The sequence below is a fragment of the Nanorana parkeri genome, unplaced genomic scaffold, assembly GCF_000935625.1.
Source record: "Nanorana parkeri isolate BGI_ZX_2015 unplaced genomic scaffold, ASM93562v1 scaffold924, whole genome shotgun sequence".
NCBI classification, from domain to species: Eukaryota; Metazoa; Chordata; class Amphibia; order Anura; family Dicroglossidae; genus Nanorana; species Nanorana parkeri.
The window spans coordinates 138,231-160,906 of NW_017307192.1; the positions used below are offsets into that span (position 1 = coordinate 138,231).

The 22,676-nt window shown below is 46.1% G+C and overlaps 1 protein-coding gene across 1 annotated transcript in view; it reads right to left on the reverse strand.

Moving 5' to 3' along the window:
- Positions 1-22,676, reverse strand: part of XPO7 (exportin 7) — a 46,288-nt gene that overhangs the window by 4,577 nt on the left and 19,035 nt on the right. The window contains exons 6-25 of the mRNA XM_018566213.1: positions 20,799-20,903; positions 19,843-20,008; positions 19,298-19,371; positions 19,093-19,212; positions 18,291-18,437; positions 16,392-16,564; positions 13,500-13,693; positions 13,012-13,117; positions 12,032-12,167; positions 11,868-11,941; positions 11,703-11,783; positions 10,023-10,086; positions 8,292-8,400; positions 8,103-8,209; positions 6,090-6,178; positions 3,587-3,694; positions 3,413-3,495; positions 3,120-3,334; positions 1,325-1,463; positions 1,079-1,239 (exon numbers count right to left, since the gene is read on the reverse strand). Of these exons, the coding sequence (XP_018421715.1) occupies positions 1,079-1,239; positions 1,325-1,463; positions 3,120-3,334; positions 3,413-3,495; positions 3,587-3,694; positions 6,090-6,178; positions 8,103-8,209; positions 8,292-8,400; positions 10,023-10,086; positions 11,703-11,783; positions 11,868-11,941; positions 12,032-12,167; positions 13,012-13,117; positions 13,500-13,693; positions 16,392-16,564; positions 18,291-18,437; positions 19,093-19,212; positions 19,298-19,371; positions 19,843-20,008; positions 20,799-20,903 (2,451 nt within the window). The remainder of the gene's footprint in view (positions 1-1,078; positions 1,240-1,324; positions 1,464-3,119; positions 3,335-3,412; positions 3,496-3,586; positions 3,695-6,089; positions 6,179-8,102; positions 8,210-8,291; positions 8,401-10,022; positions 10,087-11,702; positions 11,784-11,867; positions 11,942-12,031; positions 12,168-13,011; positions 13,118-13,499; positions 13,694-16,391; positions 16,565-18,290; positions 18,438-19,092; positions 19,213-19,297; positions 19,372-19,842; positions 20,009-20,798; positions 20,904-22,676) is intronic.

Here is a 22,676-nt window from a genome sequence, read left to right on the forward strand (position 1 = left end):
TGTGTGTGTGTGTGTGTGTGTGTGTGTGTGTGTGTGTGTGTGTGTGTGTGTGTGAGAGAGAGAGAGAGAGAGAGAGAGAGAGAGAGAGACAGGGAACACAGAGTGTAAGCTCCCCGAGTGCAGGGACTGACATGACTGTATAATATGTGAAGTGATGTCTACATTTAAAAATGTCTAAGAAATTATTACAATTGAGGCGATTCAGTTTCCACCATATCACTGATCTGTGTTCCCTTCAACCCTTTCACTGCCACTGATGTAAGGTCAATGGTGGAACATGACCACTTCCAGCAGCCCAGGCCGGTAAGTCTTATGTCGGCTGCATTCCCTCCTGCATTGTTGCTTACTTTTCCACGGTTAACTATGTGCAAACCTTCTTTGGCCATAGTTCTTTTTTGGGTCACAGGAGGACGTTTACTAATGCCCTCCTGTGACCCAAAACTCAGCAAATAGCGGGCTATTGCCCGCTATATGCTGACAGCGCAGAGCTGTGCTGCAGCCGGGAAGAATCCCATCAATATTGTTGGTAACCACTCCGCTATCTGATTGGCAGCGGGCTCTCTAGAGCCAGATGTGCCCGCCCCCTCCCCTGTCTGTCCCTCTAGTTCAGTGGTGGCGAACCTTGGCCCTCCAGCTGTGCCAAAACTACAAATCCCAACATGCATCTGCCTCGGGGAGTTATGTCTGTCAGAGCCTTGCAATGCCTCATGGGACTTGTAGTTGCAAAACAGCTGGAGTGCCGAGGTTCGCCACCACTGCTCTAGTTAGTGCTGGAGGAATGGAGGGAGAGGGGGGAATCCCTGCAGGGAGCCGTGACTGACCACATCTGCAGGGAGAAGATTGTGAACTGAGTGATCAGTGGTTTGTGATCGCTCAGTTCTCGTTCTATAGAGCCGACCTGTGACAGCTGCAGTGTCACACGCCGACTCTAACTATGGGGACGAGTGCTTTTCACCCTCCCCATAATTCTCCTTTAATACATTTTCATTCTTACAAACTACTTGCCTATACACTGTATCTAGTTTCATAATAATCAGAGACATCAGAACCTGGAAACCCATATTATGACTCAAGTCACCTGTTGGATCATCTCTGGGTGCTGCTGCATGATGTGCAGGAAGCGTTCACTCTCCTGCGGGGGCGGAGCTCCCCTTTTCTTACTGCTGCGGGAAAGCTGCTTGAAGAGGTATGTGACTATGTGGTCCAGACAGGAGCAACAGCCCGTGCACACCATGGTGTCTAGAGAACGCAGAACAAGGGCATTAAAGAAAGAACATCAGCGTCAGCGTGTCATCAAAAGGTTCAGATACAAGCAGATACCCACCCAGAGCTGTGAGCCCCTCAGAGATAGAGGACAGAATGTACATGATTACATGAGGCTCCAGGCTGGCGATGAAAGACATGTGATCCTGAGTCAGCACCTCCAGCAGGGAGTAATAGGACTGGCTGAGCTTGGGGTAATCCTGAAATCACAGAAAGAACAGGCAAAACCCCCCACCTCTCCATAATGGAACAACACATCTACCCCACCTCTCCAACGTCCGTCTATTACAAGTAATGGATTTCTGCAAAACCCAAAGAGACCGGAGGAAAAACAGCCAGCACCATTATTCCAGTGGAAAGATAATGACGGCAAATTTAAATCCTTTATAATGAGTGCGATCAATACACCGTTATATCAGCCTATATCATATACAGGGGTAGCCATACTTTGGCCCTCCAGTTGTGGTGAATCTACAAACCTCATCGTGCATCTACCTCTGGAACTTGCATCTCTGGCTGTCGGTCTTTGCAATCTCTTATGGGATTTGTAGATCCACAACAGCTGGAGGGCCAAAGACCCCTGTCATATACCATAAACTGCAATCTAACCAAGTTGGGGTAAACCTGAAACCACAGGGTAACACCAACATAGCTTCAAGAGAACCAGTCATTTGTACCCATTCTTTGTTACAATAGTGCAGCCGTGCCTCTCGGGGTTAACTTTTTTTAACGGACTTGTATTCTCTCCCTGTCAGACTGTAATGCAATCTTTCCTTCTGCCAGTTGCTCAAAAACTATCAGAAACAGAAGTTTGAAAGGATTAGGTGCTGCCTGCCGGGGGCTCGTGTTCGACACATTGCGGAACGAATTGACAGATTACTAGATGGGGTTGGGCACGACCCCGTTGTCATGGTGCACATCGGCACCAATGACAAAATAGGAGGAAATTGGAGTGTCCTAAAAGACTTGATGGACTAATGTCTTTATTCAACCTCAAATACTATGTAAGGTGAAACAAAACTAAAGGCTTGCCCCTCTTCTCTAGCAGCTCATACAGAGTGTCAGTTATAGGTAGGGGATAGGTCGGGTTCCATGATGGATCTGTAATCAATGACAAAAAGCGTCACATGAAACATTTCAAGGCCGTGTAGGATCTAGTTGGGCATGTGAGAATTTTTTGTTATTACTCACAGTAACACCCTTTTCTAGGAGTCCATTGAGGGACACAGGAAATCACATACTGTTGGGTTAAACCGTCACCTAAAGTAGGATTGGACACTGGCAATCAAAAGAATCTGTAGGCCAGCCCATGATGGACCCTCCTCTAACCCAGCGTGCCCTGTTTTTAGCAAGCAGTACCAAGTGCATAGTCATAACTCAGAGAGGGGGCCCCTGTGTCCCTCAGTGGACAAGGATTGCATGATGGACCAATGCCCAAATCTGACCCTGGATGAGGCCAAACTCCCTTATCAAATAGGGGAACCAGCCAACATGACCAGATGACAACCTGATGTCCAAGGCCAAGATAACAATGATTTTGTTTGCCACTGTCCTAGCCTCCTGTAGGCAGCAGTTTAATTCTACAGTATATGACTTAATGTGTCCCTTAACGAGGGGGACACAGGAAGAAAAGAAAAGCTTGAAGGACATCACAGGGAAGACTATAAGAGAAGCCTGATTGGATGCCATTAACAATAGACCTATTTTAGTTTTCTATTGGGATGGCAAATTCCTAAAAATAACGGTTTGAAGGGAAACCCTAGCTGAGGGAAGGATAATCTTGCAGATCAGAAGACTCCATTTTGTTTTAATACAAATTGTGAAAGAGAACGGTGCAGCTTTGGGTGCAGTATTACCAGCAGATCACTGTGTGGCACAGACAGCAGCAACTTGACAAAAGTCTGCAAAGCGTTATCCAGAGCTTCATCTCCGTATAGCCGGAAGACCCCAAAGTTGACATAGCTGCCGCTGAGAGCGGCTTTTAGCACCGAGAAACATATGGAGATTCCCTTCAACTTCAGCACGTAAAGCTGCTCCTTGGGGAGCTCCCCCAGCGTCAGGATCCGGTTACCTGAGGGGAAGACACATGTCTATAAACACATATAAAGAGCTGAAGAAGAAGAAGATATCATCATATTTATCAGCTTACCATAAGTTGTGATCATTTTACTGGTCTCCCGGAATAGGAGGATGCCATTCGGTGAAGAGACATCAAACTGCAACCTCTGTGACCTGTAGGTGGGTGACAGACATTGTCAGCTCTGGATGGATGGATATTGTTTAAAAGGATAAAAAAATAAAAGGCCAAAAGAGCAAAACAAACCTGTTGTGTACCAGTTCTGCCATGAGCTTGAGGATCGGTGTTGTACAGGCCGGGTCATGGAACCAGAGTTCTAGTGCTCGCTGAAGAATGGGCATGTATGCTGGGTATCTGAGAATGGCTAAGGAACAGCAACGAGCAGGACTGCTACATAGCAGACATCCATACCAGGCTCCTTCCCATTATTTCTTAGGCTGTTACCTTCACATCAGTAGACCATTACATTTAAAGAGGAACTCCAGGAATCTAAAAGGTTAACCCTTGCAGTGGGGCAACTGCTAGACCGTATCCTCTTTTCCCCCCGTTTCCGGCAGTATAAGGATCTCTAATGCAGATCCATTAGATGTGAGGACACTGGGGGACATACCACGGGAGGGGGAGAGAGGTGAGCACCATTTGCCATAGGGCCGAGGATCAGGTGAGCAGATCTGCTGTATTCTGACCCCTAGAGAAAAATGAGCAGTTGACCCTTGCAGCATAATGCCGACAATTTACGAGCACTTTACATAGTTGCACATTCACATCAGTCCCTGCCCTCAAGAAGCTTACAATCTAAGGTTCCGATCTCACATGCATACATGCAGGGACAATCTAGACAGGAGCCAATTAACCTTCCAGCATGTCTTTGGAGTGTGGGAGGAAACCGGAGTACCCGGAAGAAACTCACACAAGCACAGGGAGAACATGCAAACTCCAAGCAGATAGTGACCTGGCCGGGATTCAAACCAGGGACCCCCAGTGCTGCAAGGCACTAAAGCACTCTGCAGAGAATCCCTTCTTTGCTGCTTTACATTTCTGCTCCTCCCCTGCCAGAAGCCCAATTTGTGGGCTATTGTTGAGCTCAGTTGACATTGCCACCCTGTTCTATGAGTGTGCCTGTCAGGCGAGCCAACATCAGCCAACCAACTATGCAGTCATTCTGACATGAAGACTCCATTTTGTTTTAATACAAATGAAAACATTTTACAAAGTTAAAAGGAGAACTATGGGGTTAAGTCTTTTCCCCATAGTTCTCCTTAGGGTAACGGTAGGACACAAACTAGCATCCTTCCGTCACCCTAGGCTCAGTATACTGCAGCTGTATACTGAGACGCCGCAGTATACCGCGACCTGCTGCTCGCGGTATACTCAGACGCCGCAGCGGAAGCGGATCCCGACAATTATATCTGTATCCGCCCAGCTGTGTGACTGACAGCTAACTCTGCCTATCTAGAGGCAGAGCCAGCTGTACCTGCCCCCTCCCCCGTCCGTTCCGCCAGTCAGCGATGGCGGATCGGAGCGCGGAGGGGGGAATCCAGCCCCTCAGAGAGCCGTGGCAGGATCGGGAGGTGAACGAACGCCGGTATGTGTTCGCTCACGTCCCGATCTACTGAGCCGACCTGTGACCCAGTCTCATTGTCACAGGTCGGCTAGAACTATGAGGTGAGTGAAAAGCACTCACCTCATAGTTCTCCTTTAATAAAAAATGAAAACCAGCCCCGCTGCCCCATCTGCATGCGAATAAACGTGCAGTGTTTTCAACTGCGATCGTGTGCTACCGCTCGGAAAACACCGCAATCTGCCTGGCACGACTGGGGTGCCATTAGAAAATAATGGCACTGCCAGCGCGATGGCGGTGGCAGTGGTGTGCGATCTGTGACTGCCCCGGTCATCGTGCACGAAACCGAGCGGATGGCTGGGTGGTCACGGAATCGCACACCACCGCCGTACTGTCAGTGCCATTATTTTCTAATGGCACCCCAGTCGTGCCAGGCAGATTGCGCGTTTTCCTGCTGCAATACCGCCCGGGCGATCCCACACGATCACGGTTGAAAACACTGCACGTTCATTCGCATGCACCAGATGTAACCCCATACATGCGGATGCAACCGCACACGATCGCACGTCCCGGGAATCCGCAGGTCTGCACCAACCATAAAGGGTATATTCACTTTCCTAAGTAATTTGGGATAAAGGAATTACCCGCACAAATCTCCCTCCCGCTATACTTACCTTTCGGCGACCGGTCCTTCCCGTCCACCAGTACGGGTGTACTATCTGTACCTGTTCCATGTATTCTGAATTTCGCTCGCAAATTGCAAGCACTTGGTCAACGCGGTCACCTGACGGCATTGACCAATGAGAAGCGCTTCTTAGCACTGCTAAATACGGTTTGGTTAACATAATTTTTTTTGTATCAGGACAAGTAGATTGTCATGAGGGACAAGTAGATTTGACCCCCGCTTTAGTCCTTGGACAAGTAGTTTTTTCCAAAATTTCCACACCCCCGAGGTAACAGACATTTCTGTAGTCTTTACCAGAAAAGCTGGATGTTCCAGTCAAGGTGTCCTCTGCCTGTATTATTTGAGCTGCACAACCAGACTCAGATTGGACACATTCATCCAGTTCTTCCTATTACCAGATCTGAGGCGACCACCTCAAGTGCTCTCAGGACTTTATTTCATTCATTCCTCGAACACATCAGAGGCATGTCAGCCAGAACATAACACGGGTCTGAAAAGGATACATCCAGTCGAACAGCATCATAAAGCTACTCTTGGCATTAAATGCAAAGGCGATTCCTCGCAGGTCTCTCACCAACCCAACTAGACTCCTCTAGACATAGAAGAGAACAATGTTACACCGGGATCAGAAAACATTTGCCAGCATGAGTTAAATGCTCCACCCTCTGGATCAACAGTGGGTAACTGTGGGCATAACGTTACGTTTTAGGTTTTTCTGCTTCATCTCTATAGGTTGAACTTGATGGACTTGTCTTTTTTCAACCTGACTCACTATGTAACTATGTACATATAACGAGGGATACAAAGACTTCCATAAGTGGATTCCTATGAGCGTAGATCCTCACCTGGCCGATACAGCATAAGGGGGAACAGTGCGACTACGTCAGTGAGTGACCATGTAGTGGTAATAAGATGGTGGAGGACCAAAGACTGAAATCAGATGTGTATGAATTTTCAAATGATTATTTGGATGGTTTCACTCATATGAACTCTTATGGGCTTTGTTTTTGAATTCATTGTAATTGGGAATCTTATTGTTGATTGTTTTCTCACTGTTTAAGTGCAATTCATAGTCACTTAATGAACACCAAAGTTTATGTTCAGCAAACTTTGTACTGACACATTATACGTGCTTTCTTTCATTTTAAAGTTGATACATCGTCATAGATCACAGTTTATTAGGACACCATTTAACCACTTGCCGTGCATTTCGTGATGTTTGTTTTCTGCTCGTGCGAATCCCGAAAAAAATATTTTAACAGCCGGTATCGGCTGTGACATAGAAGCGTTCAGGCCGCTCTATATCGGATCCGATCGCTTGTATGACTGATGCTGATCTCTCCTCCAATGCATGGAGAAGGATGTGATGTGTATTACATCACTTCCACCTTTAGCTGTCATTTGTCTGGCTGCTATAGCCAGAGAAGAAGCTGGTGAAGCAGATCTCTGCTTCATCAGCTGCTTTGGGGGTCCCTAGGTGACATTAGGGGTTTTGGAGACCCCTGATGTCTCTATAAAGAGGACCTGTCATTGTATATTGGCTATCACATAGGGGGATTGTTAGCCCCCTATGTGATAGCAATAAAGTTAAGTGTAAAAAAAGTCCCCCGCATGCACGCACACACAAACAAATACGCGTCGGGTACGCCATTGGGCGAAAACAAAGATTACGCCATACATGTTACATATCACCGCGAACGTTGGAATGCGAGCAATAATCCTGGGGCCATTAATCACTGATGTCACTAAACTGACGAACGGTAAAAGCTTTTAAAGCGTCACCTACGGCCAAATTTAGTTATGGTAGTTTTTTGTGATTTTGCGGGTGCGTGCAATTTTAAGGCTTGACATGTTTGGTTTCCATTTACCTGATGTGACCCCGCCTTTCATATTTTACAAAAAATTTGGGTAAATATAAATGTTTCATAACATAACGCAGGGAAAACTTTTTTTTTCCTTCAAAATTTTCGGTAATTTCCCCTTAATATAGTGAAAATAAAAACCGCAGTGGTGATTAAATTCCACCAAAAGAAAGCTCTATCTGTCCCCAAAAATGGTATAGAATTCATTTGAGTAGAGCGATTAAGGAGATCACGGCACTTGTATGTTTGAAATTACCGTACATAAGGTTGTTTAACACAGACCAGTCCAGGACAATCCCTCCTGCTAACAGCACGCCCCCAGTTTTGCAGTAAAAGCAGTACCAAAAGCATGACCATAACACAGAAGGGTGGGATCTGTGTCCCTCAATGGACTCCAAGAAAAGGAGCCAAAACAAATTTATAGTCAGCTGTGACATTCGTTGTTACAGGAGAAAAAGGTGGTGGGTAGGCTGCACAGTAACAGAGCTGGACAAGCACTGGAAGAAGTCGATATGCATTCCAGATAAAGGAGGGAACATGCACGCCTATATCTGCTCAGCCCCTCTTCCATGAACGGTCAGCCAGGGCCAAAGACCTGCAGTGTACATGGGCAACTGACATAGGACTCCCAGTGACACAACAAACATACAATACCTTAGCTTCCTGCTCATTAAAGCTGTTGCTGTTGAACATTTGGGCCATTGATTCAAAGGCAGCAGTGAGAGGCATCATGAACTGAGCAAACTGTTCCTCATCCTCCCCTAAAGACAATAAGGACAGTGTAAATAATGGCACAGCTAGAGGTGAGGGCAAAACTCACAAATCTTGATAAGACACCAGTACCTAAATCCACCATGAGGAGGCGTCCCAGTGCAGTGTAGAAGGTTGTTCGGCAGCGCATATCTGACAAGTTTGATTGGCTGTTGATTCCCAGGAAAGAGAAGTGCTCGCTCTGTAACACAATAGGACGACATTACTGCAGGCCCTGCTCACAAAATGCCACCATCCAACAGAGCGATAGGGCATACAGAAAACTATTTCTGATCCTTAAGAAGGTACAGATCGCAGTAATTATATGAGGATCAGAGTAGCAAAAAGTATCCAAAACTGAATAATTAAAAACAAAAGGGAAATATACTACAGTACACACTAGGTCAGTGGTGGCGAACCTTGGCACTCCAGCTGTTTTGGAACTACAAGTCCCATGAGGCATTGCAAGACTGACAGCCACAGACATAAATCCCAGAGGCAGATGCATGTTGGGATTTGTAGTTTTGGCACAGCTGGAGTGCCAAGGTTCGCCAGCACTGCACTAGGTCAATAAAGCAAAACCATACATCCCATATTGTTAACGGACATCTCACTTAAACTAAAGGAACACTTGTAGGCTACATTCGTTGTTTAAACCCTTGGTTCTCAACTGGTGGGTCGTGACCCCGTTTTCAGTGGGTCGCCGCGTGCCTTCCACTTTCTATGCGAGAGGCTCCTCAGCCTCCCCCTTGCGTAGCATCAGTTTTTTCGCTAAGCAGCCATTCAGAATATGCTGCCCGGTGCCGAGTGTCATCTTGAGGTGGAGTGGGCTGGAGCTATGGCCGCGAGGGAGCTCCATCCATACGTGCATTTCTTACAGCACCCTGAAATGACCTGTAGAGGTGCCTGGACCAGAGTGACGTCACATCCTACCTCCTAGCACGCACCTCTACAGGGAGATGTACAAGCAATGCATGTATGGATGGAGCTCCGTCACAGCCCAGCACTGGACCCCAAGCTGAGGATCGCACGGATCGCCTGCACGGTACCGCAATGGCGTGCGTTCCAGTGCGGTGCGACTTGGGTAGCCACTTGATGTCCAAGGACAAATGTGGGTCCTGAGGTTACACAGGTTGAGAACTACTGGTTTAAACCATGTGGTATCATAGTATTTAACCTGTATATCCACATTTTCTCCTTCTGCAATAGTACAATATCATGGTCACCCCTTCGTGCTGATGGTGAACTATTGTGGTGTCTGGCAAAGTGTTGCGCAATGGGGCTTTCCTCCTTATTTTTAATGTCCCTGAGATGTTCTCTTATCCTGATTCGTAATTGCCGTTTAGTTTCCCCGACATATAGTTTCTTACAAGGGCACTTTATGGAATGACGGCATGGTGGGATTTTTAGCAGATTCTCATTATAATACAACTGATTTTTAAATTGATGCGCTGAAATCATCAAATCAACAAATAACTAATGTTAAAAAAAGAAATTCATTTTGAGCCTTGTCCCCCTCCCCCTCCCCCATTATACAGCACATTTTAATTTGCATTATAAAAGGCTGTAAAATCCTGCAATATAATAAAAAGAGAATAAATTCAATGCAGGATATCATCCCGTTTATGGCGACACGTCGACCCAAAATGAGCTACATTTCTGCATCATGGGGCTCATATATCAATGTATGGAAAGAAATACCATTTTTGCTACTCACAGCAACCAGATTCTCCCCATCACTTTCCAATATTGCAGTAGACGCATTAATGGAAGATTGATTGGTTGCTCCTCCCCACCCCCATCATTACTTCCCACGGCACTTACTGTGTGGTTGTTTAACATGAACTGAACAGCGCTGAGCTTCACCAACTTCCTGACGCTGCTGTACGTGAGAGGGGTTAAGGACAAGCAACAAATATCACGATTTAGAGTTAATTTCACACAAGCTCCTGCATGCTATACATCAGGGGTCCCTAAATGGTGGGCCGCGGTCCGGACATGGAACAAGTGGCGGTTCTGTCCGGACCGAGGCCAGTGCATCCACTGTCTACCATAACCCAGTGCAGGTCCCCCCTCCGCTTCAGTCATTGGCTGCTAAGACTGCTGGTGCCCTAAGCAACCAATTATGTCAGGCAGGGCTGTCTGCTACAACTACAAGTAATCTGGGTGGTAGTACAGCCACCCAGATCACTTGTACTAGGTTGGAATCGTGCCACCCTCCCCTCCACTGTGGTTTTCTGGGTCCCCTGCTCCTCCGGGGAGCCTGGGACCTTGGCAGAGGGTGTCAGGATGGAGAGCAGGAGCAGACCGGGGAATGTTCTAATAAAATCCAGACCTCTGTAACCCAACTGGCCATGCCGACACACTTTGCACAGGCATGGTCCACTGTTGTCACCATCTAGAAATCCGCCCCGAGTAGTGCTATCCATTGATTGTATACATGTAGACAGGACGTAGTTGCAAAGAGGAGATCAGCAGCACTGATATGCAACAAAGGATAAGAAGTTGAATTTGATTTAAAAAAAAAAAAAAAGTTGTCAACTGTTTATAACGCACAATGTTTCAGCAAACTAAATTAATTCATTAAAGGAGAACTATGGGGTCAGGACTTTTCCCCAAAGTTCACCTAAGGATCACGGGAGAACACAAACTAGCGTCCTCCCGTGACCCAAAGCTCAGTATACCGCGAGCTACAGCCGCGACGGATCCTGACAATACTGTCTGGATCCACCCAGCTGCGTGATTGACAGCTGGCTCTGCGTATCCAGAGGCAGAGCCAGCTATACCCGCCCCCTCCCCGGTCTGTTTCGCCAGTCAGTGCTGGAGGATCGGACAGGGGAGGGGGGAAAAATCGCTCACCTCGCAAAATCGCAAAACTACAGAACTGGCCATAGCCGGGGCTAACCGGATGCAAATAGATTTAGATCCGGCTGCCTATAGACTAACATTGGGCTTCCAATCAGGTCCGCCTAAAAAACTGATAGGCGGACCTGATCGGAAAAGTGCCCTAAGTAACCTGGAGCCACTTTTATGATCCACAAGTATTTTCTTTTAAATCTTTGATCTAATAATCAGAGATAAAAATGATCTACGCAATGATAATTCACTCTAAATCCGACAATTATTGCCATCCCATTTAGCCAATTTAGCCCGCAGTGCGATTGCCCGCACCAAAACAAGTGGCACATCAATGCCTGCGTTCCAGTCCAGTACGATCTGAAAAAATGCTTCATGTACTATTTTTTCAGAACGCAGTGGACCGAAACCTAGGCATTGACATGCCATGCACTCTGGTGCGGGCGGGGGTGTGTGGCTGCGATGCCATTGACTTCAATGCACCACCACGCCCCTGCCGTCCCTGAATGCAGAAAGCCGGCCGGGATGCGATACAATGCATTCCAGCAGCTAAGTACGCTGGAATGCTCTGTATATGGTGTGAACAAGCCCTGAAAGGACACATGGGACCCCCCTCCCTCCCAGTAATCTCCACATAGTGAAGGATATCCTATAGACAAGTCATTCAGCAGCTGGAGGGTCTTCGATGTGATGGGTTCGCAGCGGCCCCAGTACTTCAGATTTGTGATTCTGCAGGAACAAAAGAACAGGTTATCTCGGAGCTTTAGTTTTTTATACAAAGAGTCGGATGTTTATGACAGAAGTAGCACTCACATTTTGCCAATAAAGATGCTCAGCACCATTGTTTCATCGTTCAGACCCAACACATCCGAAAGACGACGGTAAAGCTGCAGCGAAGAGAAAATAAAAATAAGATGAGGGAATGATGGAAAAAGAGATCCATCTACTGCTCAGTCCTAACTGGCCACCCTACTCACCTTGGAGGACTTCTGCACCTGATCCCCAATGTATATTTTCCTGAACTGCTCAAAGAAGCTTAGCATAGAGAGTTCCAGCTTCTCATTGCCAGCCTGTGCTAGACGGGAATCGGTGAGGTTCATGAGCTGGAGAACTCTATCAAATGAAAGAAAACAAGATGAGGTATAGAAGCGTAAGTAAATAGTAATTACAAGAAATGAATGACAACAATGTGCGAATAGTACCAATCTGAAGTCAGGATACACCACAATTCACCTAAAAGCTGGGGTGGAACTACAAGTCCCATGAGGCATTGCAAGACTGACAAGTTACAGGCATAACTCCCAGAGGCAGAGGGGTGTTGGGATTTGTAGTTAAAGTACTGGATGGCCGGAGTTGCCCACCCCTGCCTTAAAGTGCATCTGTGGGCTAGTCCAACAATGTTAAGCCGGCCACTGATCTGGAGAGCAGGCTGCTCATGTTACTTTTCAATGTCTATATCTACTTCTTCACTTTGACCTTTAAAAACTCTTAAAGCAGACCTTCATGGCAAAACAAAAAGAAACTACTTTGCTGCACTGCAACTCATAAAAAAAATAAAATGCCCTTTTTATTTTTTTTCTTCTCATCCCGCCCCCCCGCGTCGATTCTCGCCTAGGCAAGGAGGACACCAGCCCTACTCCAGCAGTCTCCTGGGATATCAACGTTAGATACCCCAAAAGGCATCGACATCTAAACAGTGGCTGGAGGAGAGCAGACCTGGAAGTGGTCATCAGGGACCAGGAAAGAGACAGCCAGCTCCGGTGTACGTGCGTTGTCGGATCAGAGCAGGACACACTGGATTTGTAGGGTGTGCGAGTATGTTACCAGAGCATCACCCACAGGTAAAAAAAGGGTATTAAAAGCAAAACGAACCCCGGGAGGGTGATGTTCCCCTAACATGCATCATAGATCCTGATTACTTCACAGCTATGCTTCCAAATTTTACTGCAATACCTACCGACATACTAGTTCTCCATCCATGGCATCCTGCTCATCAGTGCTGGCAAATGAGACTCTACCTCCAATCACCGCTCCGATGATGTAAACCAGCCAAGTGAGGCGACCTGCAGAAAGGAGGAAAAGATATGGTAAGAACAGAGTGCCAATAAAAAGAAGAGATGCCGGTTTTATCTGGACAGCATATCATCCATATACATATATAGAACACAAGGAACAAAAGTGGGACTTTCAAACAATAATTGGTCACCGTTCTATCTTCTATGCTCAGAGGAAATTGACTGCGGCGGCTAAACATATTCTGTGAACCAAGTGGCTGTATGACTCAGTTTTTATAGAGAATGTTGGTATCCTAAGACTTGATACAAGAAATGTAAACTAATTCAAGCCAAGAGATAGCAGGAACATGTTTACCAGCCTCCACATAGAAAGAGAGAGTCTATGAGCAAAAGCAACACATGCTTCTGGCCTGTACACATGGATCCTCACCCTCCTGCACAGCCAGCTCCATGCTGGGGGCCGATCCACTCTGAAGAAGTTCCTGATAGGTCTGTGCTGATTGGTCAAACAGTTGTACCAAGAGTGCACACGTCTTGTCATATTCGCAGCGCCCAATGGTGGAGAGCTGATCCAGCTGTTGCTGCACCAGTCCGGCATCGTCAAGTGGATCCTCCAGGCCATCCCTGCAGAGAGATCAGTTAGATGAAGGTCTTTCAGCAGAAGTCACCCCCCAAAAAACATGTTATATAGATACAAATAAGCTCCAGTTTACTGCCTAAAACGCCACTTCTATCCGATACAGAATGGGAGGAAAGTTTGTCCTCTACAGACAGAAGTTCATTTAATATCCTTAATTTAGAAAAATCTTGGTGGTACCTTACTCCTTCCTGCATTGCCATCGCCTCAATACCCAGTGCTTTGTTTCCAGGGCTGAGGACATGACGGAACTAAGCAAAACCTATGGTGGTCAATAGGGATGCACCAATACCGTTTTTTCAGCATCAAGTACCGATATTTTTTTACGGTACTCACCGATACTGAATACTAATATCGGAAGTTCCATTAAGGAAGCCAGGCGGCGTGTAATGACTCGCCACCTGGTTTCCCAATCAGAAAGGAAGCCGTCTCCGTGCTCCCTTGTCACCAGGTGACGAGGAAGCACGGAGCCGGCCAATCAGGAAGTCGACCACCGTCTAATGACGCGTTGCCCGGCTTTCTGATTGGTTGAGAAGCTGGCCAAATCAGGAAGTCGGACACGCATCATTATGCAGCACCCGGCTTCCTGATTGGCCTGGAAGCAGTGTTCATGCTTCCTCGTCACCAGGTGACGAGGGAGCATGGAGACGGCGCTGCCCGGCTTCCTAATACCGGAAGCCGTGTATGTCAATGAGAGGAAGTTCGGTCTGTCCCTCTGTGTGGACAGAAAGTGTTTCCTGTCAGCTGGCAAATGAGACAAAAGCTTGCAATGGCCTCCTATGCAGACACATCTAAAAAGGTAGGATTTTTTTTTTTTTAATTATTATTATTATTTTAGGTTTGCTGAATAGGAACACACAAACATAATGGCGCTTTCTCAAATTTGTCTGCAAAAGTGGAAATACACATTAAGCAGACCTTTACCCCTCTCACACACTCTAATGCAAATCAACTGACCCACACAGGAGTTCCCTTCTTAGATTGTCTTTATCGTGCTTCTTAGACTGATATATTTATAGTAAAAAATTATCTATACCCATCGTCGCCTCCTCACATTGTGATGACGAGCTCACCTCACACTGCTGCATCAATTTGGTCCCTGTCGCCCACAGCCAGACTCTCCCCACCTCTCTCCTTTCACCCCACTTTTCCCCCACCTTTCTATGCTTTCCTGAGATCCTTCCCCCGCATCATCTGATGTACCTATGTTAACATGAATATCGGACCCGGAAAAGATCGGTTTCAGTGCCAACTGGTGCCCTTACTTATGTTTGAGGTTCCAAACTTGACGGGCTACCCTGGTAGCTTTCAATACCACAAATAGTCATGGTAAATACCCGCGATGTTCAACGAACCTACTTAAGTATGCTTAGGCTGGCCTTACCGTGAAACCGATTGTTACAATTGACGTTTTGCCCTCTGAGGTCTGATATGGAAGTATGTTGTTACCTTGTACATTGGACCTATATGTGTGTTTTACAATCTGTTTTGTAACCCTGAAACATTTTATTTTCAATAAAAATTATTTGGGAAAAAATGATCTATACATTTGTGTTACAAGCAGTCAGCAATCGCTGAGTGTTTGTAAATAATTGAGGACAGAGTATGGTTACTATATCCTCAATTATGAATGGGAAGAGATCTACATCCCCTCCTGCCCATTTATGATTGTGGTTATAGTAAACATACTCTGTCCTCACGTTATGAATGAACAGGAACACTCAGAGGATTCCTGTTCATTGATAACAGGAGATGCAGGTAAAGAAATTGAGGACTCTGTGTCCTTAATCTATTCTTCTATTTTAAAAAGGGAAATATCAGGGGTCTGTTTAGACCCCTAATATTTCCCTGAAGCCCCCAAGTTAAAAAATAAAAATATTTATTAAAAAAAAAAAAAAAAAAGTTTTTTGGTTTCAAAATTTCATTTCGGTGCACATCTATTATTAATATGTATTTATGTTTCCACCAGCATCTTTTTTTTTTGTACCTGCAAAAACATTAATAAAATCTACTGAACAAGAAACAGGGAGCCAATTTACTAAAGGTCTATCTCACAGGACTAAGTACAGCCCACATATAAGAAAGCAGAAAGTCAACCAGCAGTTTAAAGGGAGTTGAAATCCATTATCTGTACAGCTCACACATCAGAGTGGCAGTCCGAGGAAATGCAGCGTAACATGTGCTTTTAGGAGCGCAGTCTGCTTGAAGACTTATAATTACAGGTATTTATATGCACCATCAATTTACGCAGCACTATACATAATATTCATTCACATCCGTCCCTGTCCTGAAGAAGCTTGCAATCAAAGGTCCCTATCTCACATATATACACACACGCTAGGGCCAACTATCCTACCAGGATGTCATTGGAGTAAACCCATGCAAGCACAGGGAGAACATGCAAACTCCATGCAGATAGTGGACTGAAACGGAGGTCCCCAGTGCTGCAAGGAAGAAGTGCCAGAAGAGCCACTGTGTTGTCCCAGAGCACAAATAAAACCCAGGCTTCTGGTCCCACTAAACTGCAGGTCACGTTTCCCTTTTTTTTTTTTTTTTAAACAAGGTCCATGTGGTGAACTAATCCTAACAACCCAGGAGCTCTCCATGGAGGGTAAGCCCCAGAGACCAATCTAAAATGATTTTTTTTCCTCTTCTGGCTCTTACTACCCATGCTGATCCATTTACCTGAGGATTATGTGCACGGACTCCAGGCGAGATGTGACATAGGCTTTTGTCACCTCTGGAGTGTAGGTCTCCAGCAGATGCGGCTCCGTAGCCTTCACATAGGGAACAGATGCTGCAAGACGCTGCCATAGACTTAGGAGGTAATGTACTGAGTTTGGTGCAAATTCCCAATGCTGGAAAACACAAGGGACACGGAAATAAACGGTTTATGCAAAATGCAAGAGAACTGTGCATCAGATAAGAGTTAGGAAGTAGTTACATACTGAAATGTCATAATAACAGTGTTGAATTTTGATGTATTCTATACTCCCTATTGCTGTATTGACTGCTTGGTGAGGTATTAGACACTGTGGGGGACATACGTGCTCCTTACAAAGAATACACAGCAATCTCCTCTCATCAATAGAAACTTACTCTTTGCGGCTCTCCTTTGAGATCTAGATGCCATGTGACAAGAGAAACGCACACATGGGTCCTGGAAATTCAGATTAGTTACTGGAGGGTGCTGTTAAGTCAATAGAACAATAACCAGATAGCAAAGAGCAATACCTTGCATTGAGGTATGGCCAATAGGCAGCTTGTTGGTTTGCAGTGCTCTTAGTCTCAGGCCTCGTTCACACCAGACACATTGCGTTCCAGCCTGATTCTGGCCAGAACGCACTGCATCGCGGCCAGCTCACTATGTTATGGGGAAGGAGGGGGCGTGGCAGACCATTGAAGTGAATGGTACCGTAGCCATGCCCTCCAGCTGCAATGCGATCAGCCTCAAGGGAACGCAAGGCACATCAATGCCTTTGGTCCGGTCCAAACAAAATGCTGCAAGCACTACTTTGTTCGGACTGGACCGTAGGCAGTGCGAACAATTCACTTCAATGGACCGCCATGCCCCCCCTGCCCCACAACACAGTAAGCTGGCCGCAATGCGATGCAGTGTGTTCTGGCCAGAACGCACCGTGTCTGGTGTGAACGAGGACTAAGAGTAAAAGCTTCTGTCAGCAAACACATTCTAGTGGCCTTAAACAGGACCTTCGGCTTACTTTAATGCCCGGTGTCACTAGGACAAGAATTAAGGGAATAGTTCCCCAATGCAGTAATGCCGGCAGACAAAGAGACTAACCTTTTCTTAAGCTGGTCATACACTCGCCGCTGTCAGAACAAACGAACCGAGGTGGCAGCGCGTTGGCTGTTCATTTGAAGATTTTCTGAATGGCCAAATGGGTGTTGACAAGGTAAAGCCAGCTTCACACTATCCGATGGCTGTACCCCAACACCATTTAACAGATCATGGCAAAAAAAAAACAAAAAAAACGCACAATAAAAAAAACACCCTAACTGCCCTATTTACTCACCTACAGCTGTGGTCATCACAGGTCTCTCTTCTTCAGTTTACGGAAGCCAGGGTCCTTCTTCGGGTGTCCACGTCACTCAGGCCATAACATGAATGCAGGCCTGCTATTGACTGTCTAGAAGAGGGGCCCTCGTCGCATCTAGAGGGCCGTGACATCAGTGCAAGGGGACGTTCAGGGACCAGTCAGCGCACAGGTACATCTCCAGCACTAGATAACTAGCCTCCTGCACCTGCAAACTGTGCCAGCAAGGGACCTGGATGGCGCATGTAGCCAGGTATATCTTGCTTTACAAGATAATAAAAAGAAAATACAAATTTGCAGGGTGGATTGGTGGGTTGGAGGGGGATTAATATGTTGTGTTTACCTGAAAATAATCTTCCAAAAAAAGCCTTTGGCTGGAGTTCAACTTTTTAATTTCCAGTCAAATTCCCCTCAGCAGGTCAAGTTTAAAGACTATGCAGTTACATTTCAGGAAAACATATACACAAGCTTGCTGTTACCTCCACACCTCACAGGGGTCTGTGATCATTTCCGGTGCACTCAGACCTACCTGCAGACTGGTGACAGTAAAATTAGCGATCAGCCTGATGACTTCTGGGTAATTCTCTACTTTCACCAGCTCTCCAAGCTGGTAATTACTCTTCAGTCGGGCTAGCAATCGGCAGAACTCATGGTAGTTATTGGGGTCAGCCAGGCTCTACAAGACAAGAAAAAGATGGTGACTAGTTTAAGAGTCAGCAAAAACACGCAGCACTACAAATATGCATCTGTCATGTCATTCCTTAAAAAATTAACTATAGTCTTCCCAATACTTAGAGCTGATGTGGGACAATGGAGGTGTCACACGGCAGCTCTATATACTGAGAGCTGAGCAATCATGTAACCAGCTCATGGTCATCTCGGTGCAAAGAGCAGTGACCGTCAGTCATCGCTCCCCGCAGAGATTCGCCCACCCTCTCTGTTCCTCCAGCGCTCATTGGAAGACAGACAGGGGAGGGGGCGGGCAGAGCTGGATCTGACTCTAGAGAGGCAAAGCCAGCTGTCAACCAGGCAGCCAAGTGGTACCCAACAACATTGTTGCGATCCTTCCCGGTTGTGTTGCGGCTCTGCACTGTCAGCATATAGTTGCAGAAGCCAGCTATTTGCTAACTTTGGTCACAGGAGGACATTAATAAATGTCCTCCTGTGACCCAAAAGAGATAAAGCCCCAAAAAAGTTTGGCTTTGCTTCTCTTTTAGGTTTAGAGACATTCCAGTGCCCTGCACAAAAGTACCAGAGTCCCATGACTGCGTCATAGCAGACACTGATTTACATTACACACCTCCATGAAGTCTTTCGCATTATAAACTTACTTGGGGGTTTTCCAAGATCCTCTTCACCCCGTCCACCAGGTGAGAGAGGAACTTGGCTCTTTCTGCATTATTAAATAAGGAACGTCGCACAGAGGCAATCTGTACCAGACAGGAGAGGACCTGTAAAGAAAGAGAGGTTGTGATATGCAAGTTGTAAGACAAAATGATGCCACCATAGTCACCAGAGGCTCCAATAAGCACTCACCAGTGGGGAGAAGTTGGGAGGAATGGAATGATAGAGGTCAAAAAACAGCTGTAGTGTAGAAGAGTCCAGGAAGGCTGCAGATGTAAAAACACACAAATGACTTCATGTTAATAAGTATAGTAGTTCCCAATCCAAATTTTATCTAGATATCTTTCCCATATTAAATCATCCCCAAAATCTGAACAGACCAGCCTCTAAACTGGATCTTTTACTTTTAACAAGTGGGCAGATCCTTCTCAATCTTTGGTCTGACAGCCTTTTCATGATCATGTAAGTCACTCTGAAGGGACTGAAGCATTAAGAGATGCTTAAGTCTCAGAACCAACTAAAAGCAAAATGGTTTCCAAGCCAGAGCTATGTAAATTCTTCAGCTCCAAAAGTTCTAGCAACCTACAAATTGCTTTTTACACAGCCACCCATAGGTATCCAAAGGGAGGGGGAGGAAACCCCATGCCATCAAGAATCAAACTACCAAGGCAAGGGTTGCCTATTATCTGAATGAAAGCAGAAAACCCCTTTAAAAAGCCCTCTACCTTGTAACCCACCTGAGCGCCAACTTGTGGGAATCTGCACTGTACATAGATCATCGGAGGACTCATCTGTGGAAGTGCCAATAAAGTCAAAGTTCAGACAGTTGTGTGTAAGTTTTAGGAGCTGCATGAGCAGATCGTGCTGAGACCCATCGGATAGAAGCAATGACTTGCCAGATGCCTACAAACAAAAGGGAAGAGAAAATGATCATAGTCACGGCTTTTAAGAATGATAGGATATTAATATTCTGCACTTCAGGTAAATCAGCAAATAAGAGAATGGATGTTAAAGCACTACAGTACATCTAGTGTAAGAAGCATGGATCTCCAAGTCCCAGGGTCTACACAAAGGGTGGGCAAACACCAGCCCTCCAGCTGTTGTGGAACTACAAATATCATGAGGCATTGCAAGAGTCTCACAGCCACGGGCATGACTCCCAGAGACAGATGCATCATGGGATTTGTAGTTTCACCGCAGCTGGAGTTAGCCCACCTGTGGTCTACACCAATTCCGTAAATAGAATGGACTTTAATCTTCTACCCAGAAAGCTCCATTCCCATTGTCTGGCTTGCCCTGGTATAGGCTAGTGTTTGTGAACTCTGGAGTTCTTATACAGTCTAAAGAGGCATGCACCAAAGATGATGGAAGAAGGTTCTGTACCAGACTGGTCATTATTCTCTAGGGGCCACTCTTCAAAAGAATCGCCCCCCTTGTCTTCACCTTGGTTCCAGCATGGGACAATGTAAACACGGCACCAGCCCCTAGGCAGGGCAGTCATTGGGAACTGAGTATTCCTGATTAGTTACCAGCTAAAACGCTTTTATATAATGCACCTGTGTATTTAGCGGTGTGCCAGAGGTCATCTTTAAAAGTTCAGCACATTCAAACTATTCATGAAAACAAGACAGATTGCAAAGAGAAGTCTGTATTGGGCAAAATAGAATGAAATGTGAAAGTATTCACGCCTCACCTGTTTGAGCAAATTGCAGGACAAGGTGAAGATATCGAACAGCGATGAGTCTCGGAAGGATGAGGCAATTTTGCGGTGCTTGGTCAGAGGGTGAGTGGCATCTGCCTATAAAGAGACCATAAAGCCCTCATCTGTTAATCATACATGCACATTTTTATAATTGTATGCTGCCGGCTCACCAAAAATCCAGTGATATCCGTAATGCCGAGCTGCTTTAAGCCATACTGATCTTAAAGCTGAACTTTAAAGAAAAAATGCTTGAGGTGGGGGGCCTTTTTGGGTTTAAAGCTCTTTTACTTACCTGATCCCCGGTCTGACAGTAGCCAGCGCTCTCTCTTTCCCCTCCAGCTTGTGGCCTGCCCCTTGGCATCCTAACGTCTAATGCAGATCTATGGAACTTGTTTTAGCCAAGATGATATCAGGCGTCCATAGACTGTCGGAGCAAAGGGCAGACGAGGCTGTGAAGACCGGTCAAGGAGCTAGTAGCTAGGTAGTGCGGATCAGGTACGAAAAACAGCTTTTATGGGGCAGTCCCACTGCAAGGGTAGTTTATTGGTTTGCCCGGAGATGGACTGCAAGCGACTGTATGTGGGCTGAAAAAGGCTGGAGGACATCAGCAGCATTAAGGGCGAAATATCGCGCAAAAGATTCCCATTGAAATCAACGGAGGCTGCTCACACCTTTACGGTTTGTCGCGCGAAAAGATGCAGGAGCGATTTTTGGCCGGTTGTCGCACGGTTTGGGTCCCATAGACATCTGTATGCATTGAAAAACGCTCGACAGTCGCGCAAAAACAGCTCGGCATCTGAATCGCCTAGGTTCACACATCATTGCTCTGGACCGACTACGAAAAAGCGCGACAACCGCTCGTCATTTGAATCTCCTATGTTCACACCTATGCAATTCAGATGCCGATCTGTTTTCAATCGCACGACTGTTCATTGAAAACCGCACTGTTTTTGGTATCCCAAGCGCTTCATTTATAAGGCTGGGTTCACACCTGGGCGTTTCTCAGCGCTGATCGAAGCGCAGAAAAAAACGCTCAAGAAGTGAAATCCTATTAATTGCTATGGGCATGGTTCCGACCTGGGCGTATTTCAGCGTGTTTTGTCGCGCTGAAAAACGCCCTACGCGCAAAATAGTACTTGAGCTTCTTTGGGGCAGATTTCAGCGCGTATCCATTGGACTTCTGATTAGAGATTTCGTACACGCGCGTTTCTGGACAGAAAGTCGCGCATAAAATGCGCAGATCCTGAACGCCCAGGTGTGAACCCAGGCTAAAACCTCCACCTGGCGTTTTCCATTCACACAAGTCGTACCAGAGCAATGATGTGTGAACCTAGGCGATTCAGATGCCAAGCTGTTGTCGCACGTTTTTCAATGCATAGAGATGTCTATGGGACCCAAACCGTGCGACAAACTGCAAAAGTGTGAGCAGCCTCAATTGACTTCAATGCGAGTCTTTGTTTTGCGTGAATCAAACCACGCGATAAATCGCCTAGGTGTGCACCAGCCCTGAGATGCAAGAAGGGATTTATAAAAGGTGAGAATAGTAATTTATTAAATATAAATCAGAACACGGACTTTATGATACACAGCGTTCTAGTAAACGACATGCCACCCAGTTGGGGTCTACATCTCCATTAATATAAGCCGGCATACGAGTATCATTCTTGCGGGTTTCTGAGCCAAGGCCGTCCTTCAGGTAAGATGACTGCTTTGGAAAACTGTAAATTTCTCTGTGATCTCACCCCATCACCGTGCCAGTCCCACCCTGGACCGGGAAAGTCCCTCCATGTTACTAAGAAAAGCTATAAGACTGTACTACACGTTCAGGCCCCGGGCCAGGTCTGGGCTGCTCAAACTATTTTTATTAGC